Below are 19,977 nucleotides of genomic sequence, written 5' to 3' on the forward strand. Positions count from 1 at the left end.
AAAGATTTTGTGATGTGTTATGTTAAGGGAAAGTTAAACTTTTGTTTCATCTGTGTTGGTAATGAAGTTTTGAACATCTGGTAATTATCATATGGAAATGTGTTTCAATTAACATGTCTCTGGTGTTTACTAGCATGGGATTATTTGAGAATACCATGAATCGCCATGGAAAGGTATGAGAAAAGTTTTTGGGGGTTCATAGAATTTGATGAGTAAAAACTAGTTGGACTAGTGAGTTATTTCAATGTCCTGTGTTAGAGAGAAGAGCTGTTTGGAGGCTTTTGGAGGTACTTAAGTACCTATTCAGCTGGAGGTTGGTTTGTTTGGGGGCAGCTTCATATAAAACATTGTCCTTAATGGAAGTACATACAGATCTTGGTGAGGCCAGGAGGTCTTTCAGGTGTCTTAAGAAAAAGTGTCAGATTGATGGAGCTTGAAATGGGGATTCAGATCACACCATAAACACAGCACAATGACAGCAACACAAGTTTACCCAAATAATGCAGCAATGGTGAGGAAAACACCTTTGCAGTGTAGCAAAGAGTTTATTCTCTATCATTTTGCCTCTTGGCTCCTCTGCTTGGACCAACATGCAAAGCAGTGATGGTAGTGGCAGAGAAGTCTCCTTTCTTGTTTCTGTGAATATGAGTACATATTGCTCCTAGATTCAAAGTGATTGCTGCATTCGAGCTTGTCTGGTGTGCAAATATTCTTACAACACACATCAGTGCAAAAGAGACGGCTATTAATAATGTTAGGTTAATAGACATGAAAATGTACTGTTGCTGAATGATGGAGAAACCAATATCGGGAAAACTGTTCTACTTTAGGGTTTTTTGCAAGTGTTTGAACTGCACAGTAAAACAAGAAGAAAGTAGATTATAATCAAAGCATTTCCATCTTAGTTGTAAACAATTACAGCAATACTTGCATGGATGCCACATTAGAAGAAATTTACTGGATTCCATTCTAATGCAATTAGAGCTAATTTTGTTCTTTAAATGAATAAAAGGTCAGCTAGTAAATCTAGTTTATCTCAAGTCCAGGCTTCAATAAATTGTTTTATTTAATTTGTTGTAAAAGATCTTATCCTTAATGGGCCTAGCTCTTATTAGTTTGCTTGGGTTCTAAAATATTTATGACCACCTTTTTAGATATGATTTGAATGATATGTTAGAAGGGTTTTTCACTGTTTTTTTTTCCACTCCAGTGTTATCAAGGTAGATTGCTAACTGAGTTAGTATAGGAAGGAACTAGAGATGCTATCTTTTTAAAAAACAAAACAAAACAAAAAAACACAGCTAGTATAGACTTCTAAATTTTAAATCAACCGCAAAGGATGAGCAGAATTTAATCCTTTATTCAGTTGCATCATGGTTTCCTTTTGTCTAGTTATTTTTCCTAAGCACAATCATTTTTCATACACATAAGTTTTTTAAAAGGATATCTGTTGATGAGGTGTTGACATTCCAGCTACTACCACAGTTGACATAAACTTTAGCCAAAGTATGTGCTGTAATTTTTGATACTTCAGATAAATTTATTCTACATTTAAATACAGTTTTAAAAAAAAAAAAAACACATGGCTTCTGACACTAATGCCAGACCACAAAGCAGAGTACAACTCACTGGTGCTCTTTCAGTGCTTCTGTGACTTAGAAGCAGGATATATATTTTTTGTGAAATCAGGTCTCCAAATTTACCTTAAAATATCAGGCTTTTGCTCCAGACTTGTACTGCATTCTATCATAGCTCTGCCATCAGCAGGGAACCTGGAAACCAGACATGAGAAGGGGAAGGACAGATATTTTAACAATGTTTAACTTGTAAACCTGACCTGCCGCTCTAACGAAGTTACCCCTTGTCTTACATATTTTTAAAGTGAGTAGATATGTGACTTTCTCCAAAAACAAATCTCACACATGCTCAGATATGTATGCATATGTGTCTATAAAAAGCGTATATTAAATAACCTGTGGATTGTAAAATAAAATCCTAAAAGGATTAAGGGATAGAAGAAGTTTTGTTATCCAGATATTTAATTGACTCCACTAAAGCTTTTTATCGCTTGGTAGGATATTATCAGTCCAAGGCCTAACTTATATTTGTTTGGAGGCTCATTTGACTGCCTGATATCCCCATGCCACCAGCATAGCTAGCTGACATCCTTTGTAGGGAATCTCAAAGCCAAGTGGCATATATAGAGACCAAATTATTTTGTGACCAGTAGATGTGACCTCTGTGTAATATTGGTGACCCAAAAGCGTACTTTTGGAACTAAGAGGACAGGGGAACCTGTCCTGTTGCTTTCTGTTTTATTACACCGGGTTTCTGTGATCGTCCATCTAAGAACTTCTATCACAATAGGGTGCTTATAGCACATATTTTTGTAAGTTGCCACAATAACATGTGTAGGAAAAAGTGGAAGCCTGAAAGGAAACGTAGCTTGAGAAAATCTCCACATTGAAGCTATAACCCTACCTGAAACACAGCTGGTCTGCTGGAGGAGTTTATTTTTCATAAATTTACATGGTTTGAGTCATCTGCTACTTGCTCAAGAATTCGTTATTTTAAGTGCAACCACAGTTGGCCAACAGAATTGCAGTAAAACAGTTCTTTAGTCATACTTTTTGAAATTCTGTAAAACTTTATCATCTAACCTGCAGCATGCAGAGAACCACCAAGTTTATTATAGGGTAATGTTCTCCAAAAACAGATGCCTAAATGATGGATCTTCTATCTGCAACAAGCTTAATTTACATAAGAGTTGAGCCACAAACTCTCCAGAGATTGAATTTTCTTGGGAAAACTACACACACACACACACAATCGGACTTTAAAAAGGTAATGGCACCAAGGGAGGGGAGGAGAAGAAGAAGGTATTAGCAAATCCATCGATACGCTTTTTATTGACCTGGTTGAAGGCAAGAAATTAGGCAAGGACTGTGTTGGTGTTCCCCTAAGCTCACTGGGGATCTGTAGGTGCCGCTGTAACATGAATATGTATTTTTTTGAAAACTGCTCAAATTCCCCGGGAGTTGTAAAAAAAAAAACTAGATATCTAAGACAGGACTTTGCTATTAGATTCAGTTAAACTGGAGTTCTGCCCTACATAGTTTCCAAGAATGCATCTCATTTTTACAGTATCATCTTTGGTGGATATTCAGGATCTTTCATTTTTAATAGGGTTGTTCTTGTACGGATAAATCAGATCGTGTGAAACTTTTGAACTTCGGGTGCTATTTAGTGGAGAGCTACTCAGACTTTGATAATTTAGATTACTGTCTTCATAGTGTTTGCCCACAATAGCTGAATAATGGAGTTCATTAACCTCCCTGTGTAGGCATATCCAAATTGTTTGCCTCTAGCCTTGGCTCCCTACGTGTGGCTGGGGAGGAAAGGATTGGCTTTTTATTGACTTGTCAAGCTGTAGGTTTGCATTACCAGCCAAGTAGCTCATGACCCATTCCATTTATTTCACTGTTTTGTGGTGGGGAAACAGGTAAAGGAATCCTGCTGGAAGCCCCTCCTTCCGCACGTTTTTATGAATAAGAGCAGTGTTTGGAGCAGTTAAGGCACCGTGACCAAATCCTCCGAAAGACGTAATGCAAGCAGCATGGGGCTATTGTGGGACACAGCTGTGGGCGGTGTTGGTTACCCTGCGAGACGTTGCTTATTCAACAGAAAGCTCTGGAGGAGAACTTATTGTGGAATTAAATAGGAGGGAAAAAGTGATACTTCAGGGAGAAAAATGTAGAAGGGTAAACTACTGTTTGGGAAAATTAAACAATAGAGTCCGGGCAGCATAAGTCTGTGTTTACTGCAGGACTAGTGGGTATCCCAATTATTTCACAGTCTAGCACTTAGTTGAGAAAGACCATGTTAACTGTCTCTTAACAGAATTAATGCTCTGGTTGTCAATCCAGCCTTTGCTGTAGGACGGAAAAGAGCGTGTAATGGTGAAATCATTTTTGATATGATCAATAGACCACCTAAGTGAGGAGGCAGAGTAATGAAAAGTGATCTTGCTCCTCTCCAAGGCTGCAGAGGTGTGCTTAAGGAATTCCAGTGATCTTTCATAAATCTTTGTGTGTGTTTGTGTGTGTATATACATACCCGCATTTTTCTGTTCTGTAGTCTTTTAAATTATAAGAGCTGGAGGACTGATTTTCAATGCCTTTTTAAATGCTGAATGTATTTTCGTGAAGATATTGTCTTGGGTATGATTCATATCCCTTTCCTGATTTTCTTTTTTAGTGTAACATATTGGCCCCCATCCTGCAGTAGAATACCCATGTGTGGCCTTGTATCCATCCAAAAGTCTCGTTCACTTCAGTGGAGGTTCCCCAGCCTCTCCCTTGCTGCAGGATTGCAGCTTTTACATGGAAAAAAAAAGTGTAGAATACCATATCCCTCTTACCAAAACAAGTAAATGATCACTTCTGTTTATATTTCTAGAGGTGATTTAGAAGAGTTTTTTCTTCCTTGAGTGTGAATTATTTCCAACTTCAGATGTAGTCCTTAGCTTTTTTCTTCTTTTTTTTTTTTTTTTAATTACTGAAGCCACCCCAACTAGTCCTGTTTATGGTAGGTGGTAGGCTGTGGCAAATTATTTTCATTTCGCTGCTGGCCACATTGGGTGATGACTCCAAAAGTGAATCCATAAAAAGGCTTGAGTCATTAGAAAACAAAACAACTTACTGTGAGATTCTTTGATTTTGCTGCTTATTGCTCAAGAGTAAAAAAATTGTATACTGTATACCGCAATTAAAAAAAAAAAAAAAAACTTCAGGCAGGTTTAGACACATAAGCAAATTGCTTGTGTAAATGGGCATGAGCAGCTGCCCTTATAAAGCACAACAGAAACCGTTCAAGTATGTGTGAAAGATTAGAAAGGCAGATGGGTATTTGTTTAAAAAATAGACTTTGTCTCCATAGAAGATGACTGTGAAAGAAAGGTACTGATTTGTTCTTGTCTTTGACAGAGGTGTTTCTTTTTATTCACTCTTTTATTGAAGTTTTTAAACAAAAATGAGGAAACCATATACACCCAAAGATTTATGTTACAGTCCCTGGGAGCTGGACATGGACAAGAGGGCCCTAGAGAAGTAGCCATCCGTAGACACAAAGGAAAAAGATGGTCCTACCTGAATTTAGTCAGGTTGTCCTGTGAGCAGTTGATCTTTAGCTGTACAGAGCGTCCAAGTTCAGGACTGACCGGCTTGCTTGGTTCTTTCAGAAACATGTCTCAGTAACAAGCTGGAAATTACAGTTTTAGAGGTTTCTAAACCGATGCTGGCATAGTTTTCTGGTAGTTAATAAAATTGATATTCTACACTATTTCCTGTTGAAGAGGGTAGATGTAGGACTGGTTTATGGGCAAGCTTCTAGATCATGCATCCCATGACATTTCCCAAAACAAATGACAATGAAGGCAGTTTGCAAGGAACGCGTAAGAGAAAGTTTGCAAAGAGCTCATTAGCATAAACATGTTTTACCAGCTTCTGGTTTTGCTGTTGAGAGCTCAGCAGAAGGGGATAATGCCAGGTGGTTTTCACACTGAAGTCTGAGCAGCTTGTTATTGATGATAAGAGAGAAAAGAAGATGAAAGATACCAAGATGCCACACTACCAGCTCCGTTTTGTTTTGTCAGACTAGCGATGAACCATCCAGAGATGTAAGTCAGAATGGTGAGAAAGAATGGGAGGGAGATTTAGGAGTCATCGGCAGAAAGGTGTTTGTGGTTGTTGGGAGAAATACTCTGGTGTAACAGATATGGAGGGCAGAGGCCAAGAGCAGAACTCTCTTTCACTTAAAGTAATGGAAAAATAAACAGTAGAAAACCTGTAATTCAATTTCAAGAGTGCAAATGTCCATAAACCAAAGGAGTTAGCTAGAAATGTCAGCTGGACTGAAGACCTAATGGATTCAAAAGTGGTGTTTTCTGCATGTGGGAAGGAGGCACTTGTAGCAAAATGACTACAGAGTGAATTATATAAGTAACTCCTTCCAAAAGGACATTGGGAATAAGCATCGTACCTCTAGGAGAAAAGGACTGTTAGCAAAGAAGTTACATCTTCAAGGCACAAGACTGTGGAGGTGAAGTCAGGCTTGGCCGAAGTCAAACTGAATTAAATGTTGTGAAGACTACCGAGCAAATAGGAAAAGAAGGGAAGAAGGAGGACCATGGAAATGAAGACAGGGAGAAGATGAAGGATACTATAGGTTTGAGACAAGGACAGAAAGAATACTTTCCTTCTGATCCTATGTTCATTCTCTCCTTTCCTGAGAACTAGGACAAGATGGATAACAACAGTAGGTTGATGGTGGTGGAAATTACCATAATGAATTGGGAAGCAAAATATAGGGACCTTTATGCACTGAAATCAAGGAATGGGATAATCTTTCTCCCAAGTTCTAGAAGTATGGGCTCATGAATTTGCAGACTCAGTGATAAGTAATTTTTAATACATTTATTTTAAAATGCAATGTTTGTTAAATCTATTTTTAATAAAGAATAGAATAAATAGAAGTGCTGAAGAAGAGAAGAAAGGGAAAGTGACCTAGACACCCAGTGACAGCAGTGCACATAATTATAAAACAAATTTTGAAGGAAGAGCTGATTAAATGCTTGGAAGTAATGGAATAAAACACAAAACGGAAGTAAATCATACCAACAGGCTTAATATCAGCCTTCGATAAAGCAACTGATTTTCTAGGTTAGCCTAGACCAGTTGGCAGTCCCTGTGAGAGATGTGGCTGGCAGTGGCTGATTTTTTGCCGTGCATCTCTTTTTCCACCACCAATGCTGAGAGCGGCTGCCTTCACCTCCCGCTGCAGAGTGATTTCTTCTGGACTGGGGAAGCAGTTGCTGGGTGCAGGATCAAATCGCTTCCCCTCCCAGGGAAAGTCTCAGCTGTGGTGGAGAAGAGGTGAGACACTCGCATGTGCGTAGCTGGAATAAAGTTGACATATGTTCTACTGTTGGAAGAAGGAATGCTCTCTTCTGGATGAATAAAAGATGGCAAATTCTAACTGGATTTCAGGAAAACGTTTAATACTATCACACAGGACATTCATAGTGAAGCTGGCAAAGACAGGATTAGTAGAGGAACTGCTCAGTAGTAAGGAACTAGCTCAAAGGAAGATAACAACTGAGAGTTATAAGAGAGCTTATCTAACTAGAGAGGAGGTTACTAGTGGACATGCTCAGGGATGTATTTCAGGACTGGTTTGATTTAATAATTTCATTTAAAATTTTGTCACAGAAGGAGGTAGAACACTGATGGGTTTTGTTGCAGTAAGGTTGAAGGACTATGTGAGTACAAATGAGGATCTGATGATTGTCTGGAAAGAACTGGATCCCCTTGCATAGAAGGGAAAAAATGGTATTTAACTCAGTAAATAAAAAATTGTAGTTAAGGCTTTGCATTTGAAGTGTACCAATGGACACTTCAGCCAGAAGTAAAGAGCTAATCAGTAGGTGTATCGCTACGGTAGGTGCATTAAGGGGGTGAGGGATCATTAGTTGATCACAGAATGACAGAGTTGCCAACATGATGCAAGTGTGACCATAAGGATGCATTGCAAGAGGGTAATTTTAGCAGAGATAGTGGAAGTGTCTGGGCCATCGTATGAGAACCTGTTGATACTTCATCTGAAATGTTATATTCAGTTCTTGAAGGCAGCTTGTATTCAGGAAGGATGAATTGGGAAGAGCAGGTGCAGAGGAGGGCTTGGAGCACTGTTAGGGGGACCGTCGGGGAGCCTGTGTTAAGATAGGAGAGCAGAGCAGCTTTGTGTGTTTAGTCTAGCATGTGAAGAGGGGATATGGTTGCTGGCTACAAATACATCAGGCAAGTAAACATTTTGGAGGGAGAAAGCTGGTTAAGCTAAAGAACAATGTTGGCAGAGAAACAAATGGGAATTATTTGGCTATGAATGTAGGCTGGAAATTAGAAGAGGTTGCTGTGCCACCAGGGCAGTGAGATCCTGGAACAGGGTAATGGTGGGGACAAAAAGATTAACTGGTTTTGAGATGAAGCTTAATAAACTTGTGAATGGGATTAGGTGACATGATGCCCACGAAATCACTAGACTCATTTGCTCAGGGAGGGATGTTTGCGGGGTTTTGCCATACTGATGAAATGGAGAATGGGCTGTTGAGCTCCATATGCACCATTGAAGGTCAACACACTTAGGTGGAAGTTGTGCCGTTTGTATGAGACCAGGCAGTGTCCACAAAAATGGATGATACCTTGGAATAAGTGTTCAAAGTTCATTTTCCTTCCTAGAGAAGAATATCACGTTGCAGGCAATTTATCACATGAAAATTATTTATATTTTTTTAATTTCAAGTTTAAGTACTGAAGTCTTTTCACTTGCAAAATTGCTAGGGGCTCCTCTGGAGGTTTGATAAATTTTGGCACTGTGCAAACACATGAGTTGGTCATAGCGTGTATTTGTGGAGCTTGTATTTGCCAATATGACTTGTTTGCACAGAATAAAATATTCAGCAGGGCATAAGAGATAAAAACTAAATTTCCCTTTCTAAAAGTAATATGGGAATTAGCCTACATTACAGAGCTTAAATTACACTGATTCTCCTCCAGGGTTGGAATAAAATTTTCAAAATCACCTCTAATCTGTGAAGAATCTAAACCATATGGAAATCTTCCTCATTCCCCTGGGTGTTTTTGACACTCTTACCCATATGTCTTAGAGTATTTCTCTTTTTTCTGGTGCAACAATCTCAGTTCCAGGTATGAGATTTTTCAGTAATGAAATAGTTACCCCACTTAACTGTCTAGAGTCAAAGAACTTGTATCAATAAGGGAATATCAATACTAATAGATAATAATGTCACTCACAATAATCCAAGTGAGTTGTACTAGTTTTAATTACGTGTCATTTTCCTATGTACAAAGACCCCTTTAGCTCCTGCTCCTTGCTTAAAAATGGGTCATGGGTTCAGAAAAGAATTAGGAGTTTTCAAATGTTGTTTTTCCTTTGGGCAGAGAAACAGCTTCTTTGGAGCTCTGCCCCTGAGAAACGAAGATTGCTGTGATTTTTTACTAGACCTTTCGAAGTACTGATACAGCATTTTTTTGGAGGTCATCACCCATAGCAATCATTCAGCCCTGTGGCTCATATCCTATTTTTGAAAAGCCATTTCCTTTTGGTGCACGTCTTTTCCCTGTGTTTATATGAAGCAGTCAATGGGGCTTTCAGCCGTAAGGATCAGAATGAAATCAAATAAATTACTTCCAAAGATAGGCAACCGTTTCACACCTTGGAGCCTCATTTTGCTCCAGATGTAGCGTGTTAGAGCTCTTGCCAGTTAGAGCCGATTATAAACCAACTGACCTGTCATGACACTTAAAATCTTGGTAGAATTTGCACTTTGCCTGCAAGCCGACAATTCATTTTCATCCTGTTCAGGTTTGGATCTGTAGCTGTGAACGGGGTGATTGCCCCGGAGTAATGATGAAAATGGGTTTTCATTCACTCTACCATTATGACAAGGTGTATCGATACATGCGTTCAATTATAAATGCACTGAGGTTCTGTAAGAAATACAGTTCCTGCTAGCATTTAAAAAGAAATCCAAAGTGAATTTAGGTTGGACACAACTAGATACACAATGTTTACATTAATTCTGGTTTTTTTTTAAGGGAGTGGTAACCTTTAGTTATGATTTATGGAGGCTCTTATTACCGCATCTATTCCAAGGGTTTTCTCAGACCCCTTCATTGTGGAGGAACTATTTTGATTCAAAAACAACTTTTAATTGACTTTTTATCTTTCAGTATAGAACGTGTTTGTGATATATTGTCAGGCAAGCAGCCTGCAGAGAAGTGTAATTCTTGTCTTGGGCCTCTGAGTGTGTTGATGGTTGTTGATGTTCCTTTGTATTTGACTACCTCAAAAAATATTAATCCAGTCTCAGTTTTAGAGTTTTTGAATTGGGGTGGGGAAGGAGGTTAAATTTTGTCTTGCTTAGTATTGTACTTGCAGACTTTTAATATACAAGTGCTGATTTCGGAAGCACATAAAAAACGCATTTGGGAAAGAAGATAACGATATATGTTATGGTGATGTCCAAACGTAGAGTTTGAATCCTAGCAGGGACCTAGGTACCAGGAGGATCGAAGCTTTGCTGTAGTGAGTACCGCCTACTTGCAGCGTGCTCTGTGCCTCACTTTTCCTGTCTATAAAATTGAGCTCATAAATCTTGCCATCATTTACATAGTGTTTTGATATCAGGTTTCTTTCCAAGTCTGAAGTAACATTAATTACTAGTCATGGGACTGCTATTTCCCTTTGATTTCTCCCCACCTCCATATTGCCATGTATGCAGCCCCTTCTTCAGGACGGAGGACAGGCTAAACCACCCTCGCTGAGATTACTCCATCACCTCTAATGGTGTAGCACAAAGCCATTCATTTCTCCACTCTGGAGTCTAAAGTCTCTGAACTTCATTAGCCCAAGGGAGTGGTAGGCCCAAGCGTGCTCCGAAATGCCGATCTCCTGTTTTGATAACTGAGCTCTAAAATCAAGATGAACAAGCTGCCCTATATACTGAACATGTCCTAATTGCACACTTCAAGCAAACCAGCCAATCAATGAGTGTGTGTCGCCCGCTAATGAATATTTGTAGTTTTGGAAGATTTCATATGTGATGTTCCTTGTAGCTTCTGCAGTTACTAGCAGACTGACTTTGAAGACCCTGTTCAGAGGAGAACCTGGCTTTATCTAGACCAAGAAACTGTGTAATTTAATTTCATATGTTAGCTGGGCATGGTCACTCTTATTCAAATTATATTAGCTAATACTTCTTTAAAACTGTTTACACTGTGTGCAAAGTTGTGTTTAAAATCCTATTAGCTAATACATTTCCTAGTCTAGACTTGGGGAGGGTTGACTCCCTGAAGAACTCATAGCAGGACTTTGTTTACTTGGAGGGGGTAGAAGAGGGAGGCACGGAATGAAGGGGTAATGATGTTTTGAAACAGTCCAAATGACTTTTGCTGTGCCAAATATTTTGCTGTCTGTCCCTCTCCTCGCTTTTATTATTGCTAAGATTTTTTTTATTGAGAGGTGGCTCTCAAGTCGTGAGGGTAATTTTGGAAACCATGGGAGTATTGCCACCAACCAAGGTCTTGGGTGTTCAGCGTTGGGAGCCAGGACTCTCTGTGGGAGCAGTGGAAGGAGGAAGGCACAGAATAAGCATCTGAGTCAGGGTGGCCAGTCTGGCAGGAGCCCCAGGGAGCCACGTGCCAAGACTTTCATTGAACCAGAAACACATCATGGACATTCAAGAGCCACAGAGAAAACTTTCTTGGTGGGAGATAACAGTGGCTTCTCAGATGTACCCCACTAACAGGAGAAAGAGGCTGGATTTGATGTGTAGATTGCTTCCAGGATGGCCTGATAATAGGACATCCTTCCTTCTGCAAGTCACAGACAATTTAAGTTACGAGTCCTGCACTTTGATTCACAGTCTAGCACCTCACTGACACGTATAAAGAGCCCGAGCCCCTGGATTAGGTACCTGAAGCAATCACGAGGACCTCAAGTGGTGTGAATGCCTTCAGTGTTGGTGATGGAAAATCACCTAACGCCTTTTAGATTCTGCTCCGCTCTTAAGTTTCTAAATTTCCTTGGGTTTGGTTTTCTTCCCCTAGTCACTCATAGTAGGTCTCAGAAGGGAGGTGTGATGCTACAGTTGGCAGGTTAGGCAGGAATACCAAACCCATTGCTGTGTTTCCTTTTACTAAGTCTGTTTTTACTATAACTTGCCAGAGTTCTGATTTAGTAGCGCAAGTGGCATATCTTGGGAGAAAAACACTATTATCTCAGCCAAGCATTAAATACTGTATAATTCCAAGCCTTTCTCAAATGATGGCTTGGATTATTGACTTGAAATGCAGACAATGTCTCCGATCGTAGTGATACTGCCTTTTGAGTATCACAAGAAAGTTGCAGTAAACTCTAAAGTTGAATGTAAAATTCCCATTGACAGTGAAGCTGGACTTTCCCAGTTCTCAGGAGTTGTTGCAATTTGATTTTCGTCATGGTTTTCCTACTGATGTCTCTGGTTTTTGCCTTCTTAAGATATCCTCCTCTCTGGAATGTCTAACCTTTCTTTAAATCGCCTTCTTCCTACAGTCCCATCACAAATCAATTGCACTCCCACAGTTACCATTCAAATATAAATAAGCTAGTTAAATGATTTACCAAAATGTGGTAAAGCAAATAGACCTATCCTGCATTTTGTTTGAGGATTTTTTTGTTTTGTTTTCTAGAACATCCTTTTCCTTCTCTTTATGTTTCTAATCTAGAGCCTTATAGTAAGGACTTTTTCCATCTTGTCCGTTAAATTGCATGCACATCAATAACACTGTGTATCAACATTCATTAATAAACGTTGAATCCTCTATGTATTCCCTTTCCTGGGCAAGATTATTCTATACTGTGTATTTACTAGAGCTACATCCTGTCTACTTCAGCTACTCGAGTAAGTAGCAATATTTTAACTGCTGAGTATATAGTGTGCGTCATTTATTTGTCCTGACTAGATCCACTGCTGATTTCATAAACATTTGGGGAAAGAAATACCAAACTAGCAAATATTTGGAGAACCCCCTAATGTAGGATCTTAAGAGGATGATAATCGTCTCTCAGTTTGAAGATTAAAATCAGTGCTGTTCACAGCTGATTAACTTTCCTTTCTAATATTTCTCACAAATTGAGCTAATGTAATAAAACTTAACGAAACAAGGTTTAGTAAAGCCACAGAGAATATTTATAAGACAGCGAGCTATAGAGCGGCTCAGGCTGTCCTGGCGTTCACTTTGTAATGGCTCTGTGCTTTATCCTGTCCAATGGAGCAATGACAGCAGTCTTGTGTTGCGTTGAAACAGCCTCTTTGATCGCTCAAAGGTGATGTGAATTAGCTGCATTATATTTACTTTATATCTAGTTGGTGATCGATTGTTGCTTTCTTTCCCATCAACTCTTAACGATTCTCATTTTTGGTCCTACAGAGTCATCAGCAAAGTGGTGCCAGCTCCAGAGGCCAAACCTTCTACTCCTGTGAGCCGGCCCAAAACACCTCCACCCGTGCCATCACCAGTTCCAGCTCCTGTTCATGTCACCCCTCCTCCAGCTCCAGCTCCTCCTCCTCCACAGGCTACCGTCTCGCCAGTCCTGATCCCACCACCCTCTCCAGCCGTCTCGGCGGCAGGAGGCTCCAAAGCTCCGGTTAGGAGCGTGGTGACCGAGACCGTCAGTACTTACGTGGTAGGTAACGCATACTGCCGTGCTTTGTCCCAGTGCCAGTCACGCTCATCTCTTGAATTGTTGAGCTCCTGGGTGACTCATCATCTCAAACTGATGGTACCGGGGCTTGTGATGTTGCTCTCTATCAAGCTACTCTTTATCCAGCCCTTGCTTCCATGCACGTATTTTGAGGGGTTAATAGCTTAATTAAAACACTACTAATTGGACTGATTTTTTTCTGTGTTCCCAGTTCAATGTTTAAGTTTATTCTAACAAGTCCAGTTACGTCCCACTTCGTATTTTCTGCTAACTGAGCTAGAGCATTTATTTTTGGAGGTGGAGACTTTTTTATAGATGCTTTTATAAGTGCTGAATTGAAACCTCAAATGTCAAGGTCGCCATAGATTTTGCTGTCAGTCAGGTGAAGTACAAAACCCTCATACAACATCAAGAATTTGACTTAGCCCTCATTTGAAATGTGGAGAGTCCACTAATCTCTTTTCTGGTTTCCTCAATGTACAGAAATTGCAAATGTTTGTGCATCTCAGAAAGTCTGCAGATAGTTCATTAGTCTACAGTTCATTAGTCAGTTTGACATATGCTCTGAACTTGGCTCCCTCTGGTAGCGTTAAGACTTCTTCATTCCTTTAGAAAAGTCTCCCACCCAACATGGTGTAGGAACTACATTCTGTGAAAGAATATAGAAATACCTGTGGGCAGGACTAGGATTGCTGTGCTACTGAAAATTTCTGCTTTAGATGCAAAGTAAAACGGAAGTCCTGACCGTTTCTGGTCATGGAAGAGCAGCAGATACCATTAACAACGGTAGCAGTGGTGTTGTTCTCCCTGTCCTGGCTAAGTTCCAGCTTGGTTGGTGACACCTTGCTTATCTGCAGTGGGTAGCAGTTTAAAAATCTCACCATGTAAAACACCTGAAACTTGCTTTTATTACCAAGTTTCCTGTGCTTTAATGGCAATGTATGCATGATTTTTCTCTTTTTTTTAATTCCTGTTTTTATAATGATTCCTAATGTAAATCTAGCCTGCCATTTCTAATGGAAAAGGTGCTCTTCCCTGCTGGACTTAAACTGTTGTATCGTGTTACTGGTCTCTATTTAAACAGCTGCTACATTTCACTCCCGAGTTGGTGACAGCACTAGATGACCACACATAGGCTGTGCATGTCTTTAGGGCGCAGGACACACATCCTCACCTTCTGTGTCACAGGTGTAAATGCAGTGCCACTCACCTATTACAGTAGTGCCCAGAAGCTTGGAAATTCACTCTGAGAGAGAAACATTTCCAAAGTACTGTACTACATCCAATTTTCTTCGGTAAGCATTAAAAGCAAATAATTTAGAGATTATGTTAGTTTAAAGAAAGAAAACCTAGAACTTTTCCTAGATGCTTCTAGTGGTAACACTCTTAGCACCTTATGGAAAATTCAGAGCACACGTAGGCTCCAGGTTCTTTCTTTCTTTTAAAACTTTATAGTTGAAACCAGGGCTTTACTGCATTAGGACCCAACTATGTGCACAGCCAGAGAGACTCCTCAGGTGAGACATTTATAAGTCAAAAAGCTGAGAGAGCAGTTGAGGAAGAAGGGGATAATTAATAACTATTAGCCCCTTGTACGAAGGGAATCCAGGACACAGAATGATGAAATGGCTTTCCCCAGGTCACACGGGAAAGCTCTTCTAGAGATAAGATTGGAGCCAGTGTGACAAAGGTGCGCACCTCCCTTCTGCAGGGGAGGACGGGAGGATGATCTTATAGTTTAAAAAGAAAAAGATAGGATGTGGGATCTCCTTGTAGGATAGCATCTCAGTAAGTGTGCTCTGATCATTAACTCTGGCTGGTTTGTACTAAAATAGCATTCAGCAGTCACATACTGTCCCTCCTTCTACGACCCTTGGCTCATTAAGGAATGGGAAGTTGCGCAATATTTTTAACATCCTCATTCAGCAGTCCAATTTCTTGTTTAACAAACAGGCAGAATTTTCAGTGATTATAGACCACCCTGTCCCTCTCCAGCCCCTGAAAGCCTGAGACAGGTATTCTGCAGACAAACATCCCCTCTGAAAAACTAAGTTTGGAAAAGTTAGGGTATCTATCTTCTAACGGGGCAGCATCAGGCAGCGCTGCCTACGCCTGGCACCGCCAGTGCCCAGAACGGGCAGCACCGTGGATGGGGTGCCTGCCAAGTGCCAGTGCCCGTGCCGGAGGATGGTGCGGGTGCAGCCAGGTTGCTCAAGCAGGTTGTAAAGGGCTGTAGCTGTCAGCCCAACAGCCCGCAGCATTGCTTCTCTGCAGCACCATGGCACAGCGTCTCCTCCTTCCCCAGCAGGATTACCCCACAAGAATGACTATGGACCTCTTCACGCCGAGCGCAGACAGTTTACCTGCAGAGCAGATGCTTCTCTACCAACTTAAAATGACTTTGCAGGTGTGAGATTAGATGAATAGATAGGAATGATTATTGCAATCAGTCGGCTTTAAAATCGGGTTCATTGTATGATGTTGCCTACTCCATTTTGCTATTGGGAAGAGGTTTGTTCCCTGCTTAATATTCCTGGGCTTTGTATTTTCTGGTTTTAAATCACAAACAAAATTCAGGGCTTTAAGAGGAGTCAGTCAAGAGTGATATGTTGGTTGCAGCTCTGCTACATTCCTATTGATTTTTCAGGAAGCGGTGTAAGATTTACAGACCACCATGTAGTGGCTTTTTTTTTTCCTAAGAGCATTTGGGGCTTTTCATCTACTACTTTTTAATATCATTTTTGTAAGCTGTACAGATAGCAAAAAGTTACTGCCTTAGATATGTGTAAATGCACTAACGCACAAAAGCTGAGAACAAAACAGTTTATGTTTTTGAGATTCAGTGATAATGTGCAGATCTTCATAAAGGAATGATGAAATCAGGGTAATAACCCAGACATTTTGTAATTTGTATTGTTAATTGCACTTCTTCGGGTGTATTTCGTGACATTTTGCATGTATGCTTTTATCAAAGAACTGTTAAAGAAACCACTTGAAATTTAAAAATACAAATAATGGGTCTATCAGGATATAAACATAAAAAAAAAATTCATAAAGCTCTGAATATGATAAATCCAGTAAGCAGCTACCTAATACTGTAAATGATCTGCCTCTCTTGTTTCATTTACCCTTTAGTAAATTGTACTGTGACATAAATGTCATAAGGGGAATGGAAAGTTACTCAGTAACAACTTTTTTTATATCCTGATCTTATCAGCTAGTTGAAGTTGAAGACTTTGGCTAATAAGTAATACGGCAATATATACACATGGCACTGTATATTTTACATGCATATAAGACTGTTATCTTACGCAGGAGGCAGCCGTTGCTTGTTCTTGCCATTAACAGGGTAGAATTTAAAAAGTCGCGATAGTATAGGCAGAGAAGGAATTGTGTCCTTAAGCCCTGGCTGCTATATGTGAATGCCTGTGCTTAGGTCGGGTGGTATGACTAGCTTTACTGGTTTACAAGACAACACAGAAAAATGCATGTTTTTGTCAACAAGTACAGTATAGAAAAATAAATTAAAACATAACACCGAGCACTTATGATCAGAGAATTCATAAATAACAACGGTGACCGCTGAATAGCTTTGTCGGATAAGCAAGACACTTTTTTGGTTTTTTAAAATGTCATTTTTGCTGCCTTCTTAGCCCTGAAAACCAGCTAACTTTCCTTTTCTTTGCACCAGATCCGAGACGAGTGGGGTAACCAGATCTGGATCTGTCCTGGCTGTAACAAGCCAGATGATGGCAGTCCAATGATAGGTTGTGATGACTGCGATGATTGGTATCACTGGTAAGTTGCTCTCATCCATCCTATTCTGCTGTTCCCTGGCAGATTTGGGCTATATTATTAAAACCCTTTTTTTTTTTATCGTTCGTGACGCTGGGAATATTTGAATGGCTTTACTGTGTCCAATTTAATAATCTGGAAGATATTTTTATCTCTGTTTCTCTGGAATTTGAAAAAGCAGATTTTAAGCTGTGAAAGAGAGTTACTTTTTAATTAATGGGCATTGGTGATAACGGTTGTTTTTCAAACTGCTGGGAAATATTGCTGATTCCGGTCATTTTGTGACAACTACAGGATTATGAGCATAGTGTGTACAGATAGACATTTCAAATTATGAAGCATTGTATGAACAGTAATATAAATGTCAGCTCTTATGAAAGGGTCGGCGGGAATTAAACACTTTTTAGGCTTTTTCTTAAACAGCTACATAAAATCATAAGGTTTTTTGCAGGTGTATTAAAGGAACATTTAAAATTATTTTAAATCTACCTGAAAGTGCATTCCTATTATCTGTTAAAATGACATTTCTTATCTGAGTGTCGTTTCAATTTTTTGTTTGTTTGTTTCAAAGCAAGTGTTTTTTTAGGTTTCTATTCGATCGTTATATTCATTAAGATAATGACAATATAATTGCTATATTAATTTGAAGACCAGATCCTGTCTCCCACTGAAAAGTTTAACGTCTTTGGGTAAGAAACAAAAGTGACGTTACTCCACTGAGTTGGTACGGTATTTTCCTGTCCTTCACAGGCCCTGCGTTGGAATTACGACTGCACCCCCAGAAGAAATACAATGGTTCTGCTCCAAGTGTGCCAACAAAAAGAAGGATAAAAAACACAAGAAGAGGAAGCACAGGGCACACTGAAGACTTTGCAGCGGACTGAAGTCGTGCGGTCACCGTGGCACCTCCTGCCCTGACTCCGTTGCAGGGGGGATCCAGCCTGCTCGTGTCTCACCCTCCGTCACCAACTGTTAGGGTTATGACTCTGGAGTGAATCAGGGGCGAGGAGATGCTCTCCGTTGGGGGCTGTTGCGTTTCGCAGACCGTCCGAGCCCAGGGGGTTGGATTTTGGTACATTCTGATGCTGTCTTTCACCTACCGAGGGAAATTTGCACAGAGCGATATGAAGACTTCGGTAGTTCATGGTACCGCTCCCGCTCCTGTGGCTCGGCAGCAACAAAGATGAATGTTGTAAATACAGATATCTGTCCTATTCTTTCTCAATTTGTTATTAATCCCTCTTGAACCTTTGCAGCAAGGTGCTGAGAGGAGGAGAAAATGTAAATTGCAGTAAGTTGTAAACTGAGAAGACCTTCTGGAATGATTTCTGTAGTCTGGATACAGTTCAGCCTCTACTCCTGCTGAGCCGGATAATCATAATGTGGAAATAAAAAGTGGCTGGTAAATATTTTTGTGATGAGAATATATGAAGCTTTTTTCCTTGATTTTTAGTACTAACATAAAATAAACACGTTCAAGCTTTTGTGATATATCTTCTATTTTTAAAAAAAAAAAAAGTTTCTATTGTGTCAATTTTTTTCTTCCATGTGAATTTATTTCGGTGGACCTGTAATATATTTTATACTTTGGTTTTTGTTTTTTAGTCTTTGTCAATGTACCTTTTCATTGCTTGTACATTTCATTGGTGTGTAAAAACACTTCCCATTAAAAGATTTTCACACGTGTAAATACCTGATATTTATAAAGTACTTTTTTTTTTTTAATTATTTTTTAGGGCTTGAGGATTTTTATTTTTGTTTGCCTGAGAATACAAACCTAGCAGCTATTAAAAGCCCGTGCAACATATGCCTGTCCTTATGGCTTTAAGGGACTGGTGAGATCTGCCCCAGTGGTGCGTGCACGAGGAGTCGGCCAGCACCATAATTAGGCCTTGATTCAGATACTTAAACATGTGGTAACTTCTTAAGAAGTGAGTAATCCTATTGCCTTCAAGGAGCCTGTTCCCACACTTTGTTATACATGTGCTTAAATGCCTTCTGAACTGAGAGCTTAGGCCGGGGGGCTCTGCACTTTTAATGGTAGCTACAGTGTGTTAATCTGTAGCTGGAATTGAGCTTTTTTGCTTTTTTTCTTTTTTTTTTTTAACAAGTGGTAGTAAGTTTGCCAAAACAATCGGGCTCGTGTTTAGGTGGAGGAGATGCAGAACGGCGTCACGCAGAAGATGCATTACTCTGTGTATCCCTTGGAAAGGCCAGTAAAGTGAATATGAGTTGCATTCCCCATTGAAAATGAGGGGGGAAATTGCAGAGAAAAAAAGAAATAAGGCAGTGTTAGATATTGTAGTGCAATGCGTCTCAGAGCTAAATAAAACATAAGAATGAATCTGGAAAAAAAAATTATACATTTTGTTTCCGAAGTGATTTTAGACTTCATTCGTTAATTTGGGGATATTTCTACTTTAAACTGTACAGTGAGAAACATCTGATGTTTGAGATCATGGCCCTTTAACCTGTTGCACAGATATTAAGAGTTATTTTTTAAATGCATCCAAATTGATATTAATGAGAATGAATTAGTCATATTTTTAAAAGTACCAATCTAGTTAGGGAAATGAGGCTTTGCTGATAGAACTGTTAAATTGCAAATCAGTGGAGATACGGATGAAAATGGTTTATTAAAAGTGCACTGTTACTTTCTTTGTTCAATGCCACCTCATTTATATTCTGTCCCTGCTAATTACCAGTCAAGAAAGTTCTTGGGTTTGTTTTTTCTTTTATTTTATTTTGAATTGCTGGATGTTGCAAACCTGATTCTTGTTTTTTTCCACGTGTAATGTGCAGACGTACAAAAAACAGTCTTTGGTCATTTCTGGTCGCAATAATAAAGAACTAGCTTTT

At 39.6% G+C, this 19,977-nt stretch overlaps 1 protein-coding gene across 1 annotated transcript in view; it reads left to right on the forward strand.

Annotated features, from left to right (window-relative positions):
* Positions 1-19,428, forward strand: part of TAF3 (TATA-box binding protein associated factor 3) — a 117,051-nt gene extending 97,623 nt beyond the window's left edge. Inside the window, exons 5-7 of the mRNA XM_072857501.1 lie at positions 13,050-13,305; positions 17,015-17,121; positions 17,869-19,428. Coding sequence (XP_072713602.1) covers positions 13,050-13,305; positions 17,015-17,121; positions 17,869-17,983 — 478 coding nt within the window. The 3' untranslated portion in view covers positions 17,984-19,428. The remainder of the gene's footprint in view (positions 1-13,049; positions 13,306-17,014; positions 17,122-17,868) is intronic.
* The last annotated feature ends 549 nt before the right edge of the window (positions 19,429-19,977 follow it).

The sequence above is a fragment of the Ciconia boyciana genome, chromosome 1, assembly GCF_034638445.1.
Source record: "Ciconia boyciana chromosome 1, ASM3463844v1, whole genome shotgun sequence".
NCBI classification, from domain to species: domain Eukaryota; kingdom Metazoa; phylum Chordata; class Aves; order Ciconiiformes; family Ciconiidae; genus Ciconia; species Ciconia boyciana.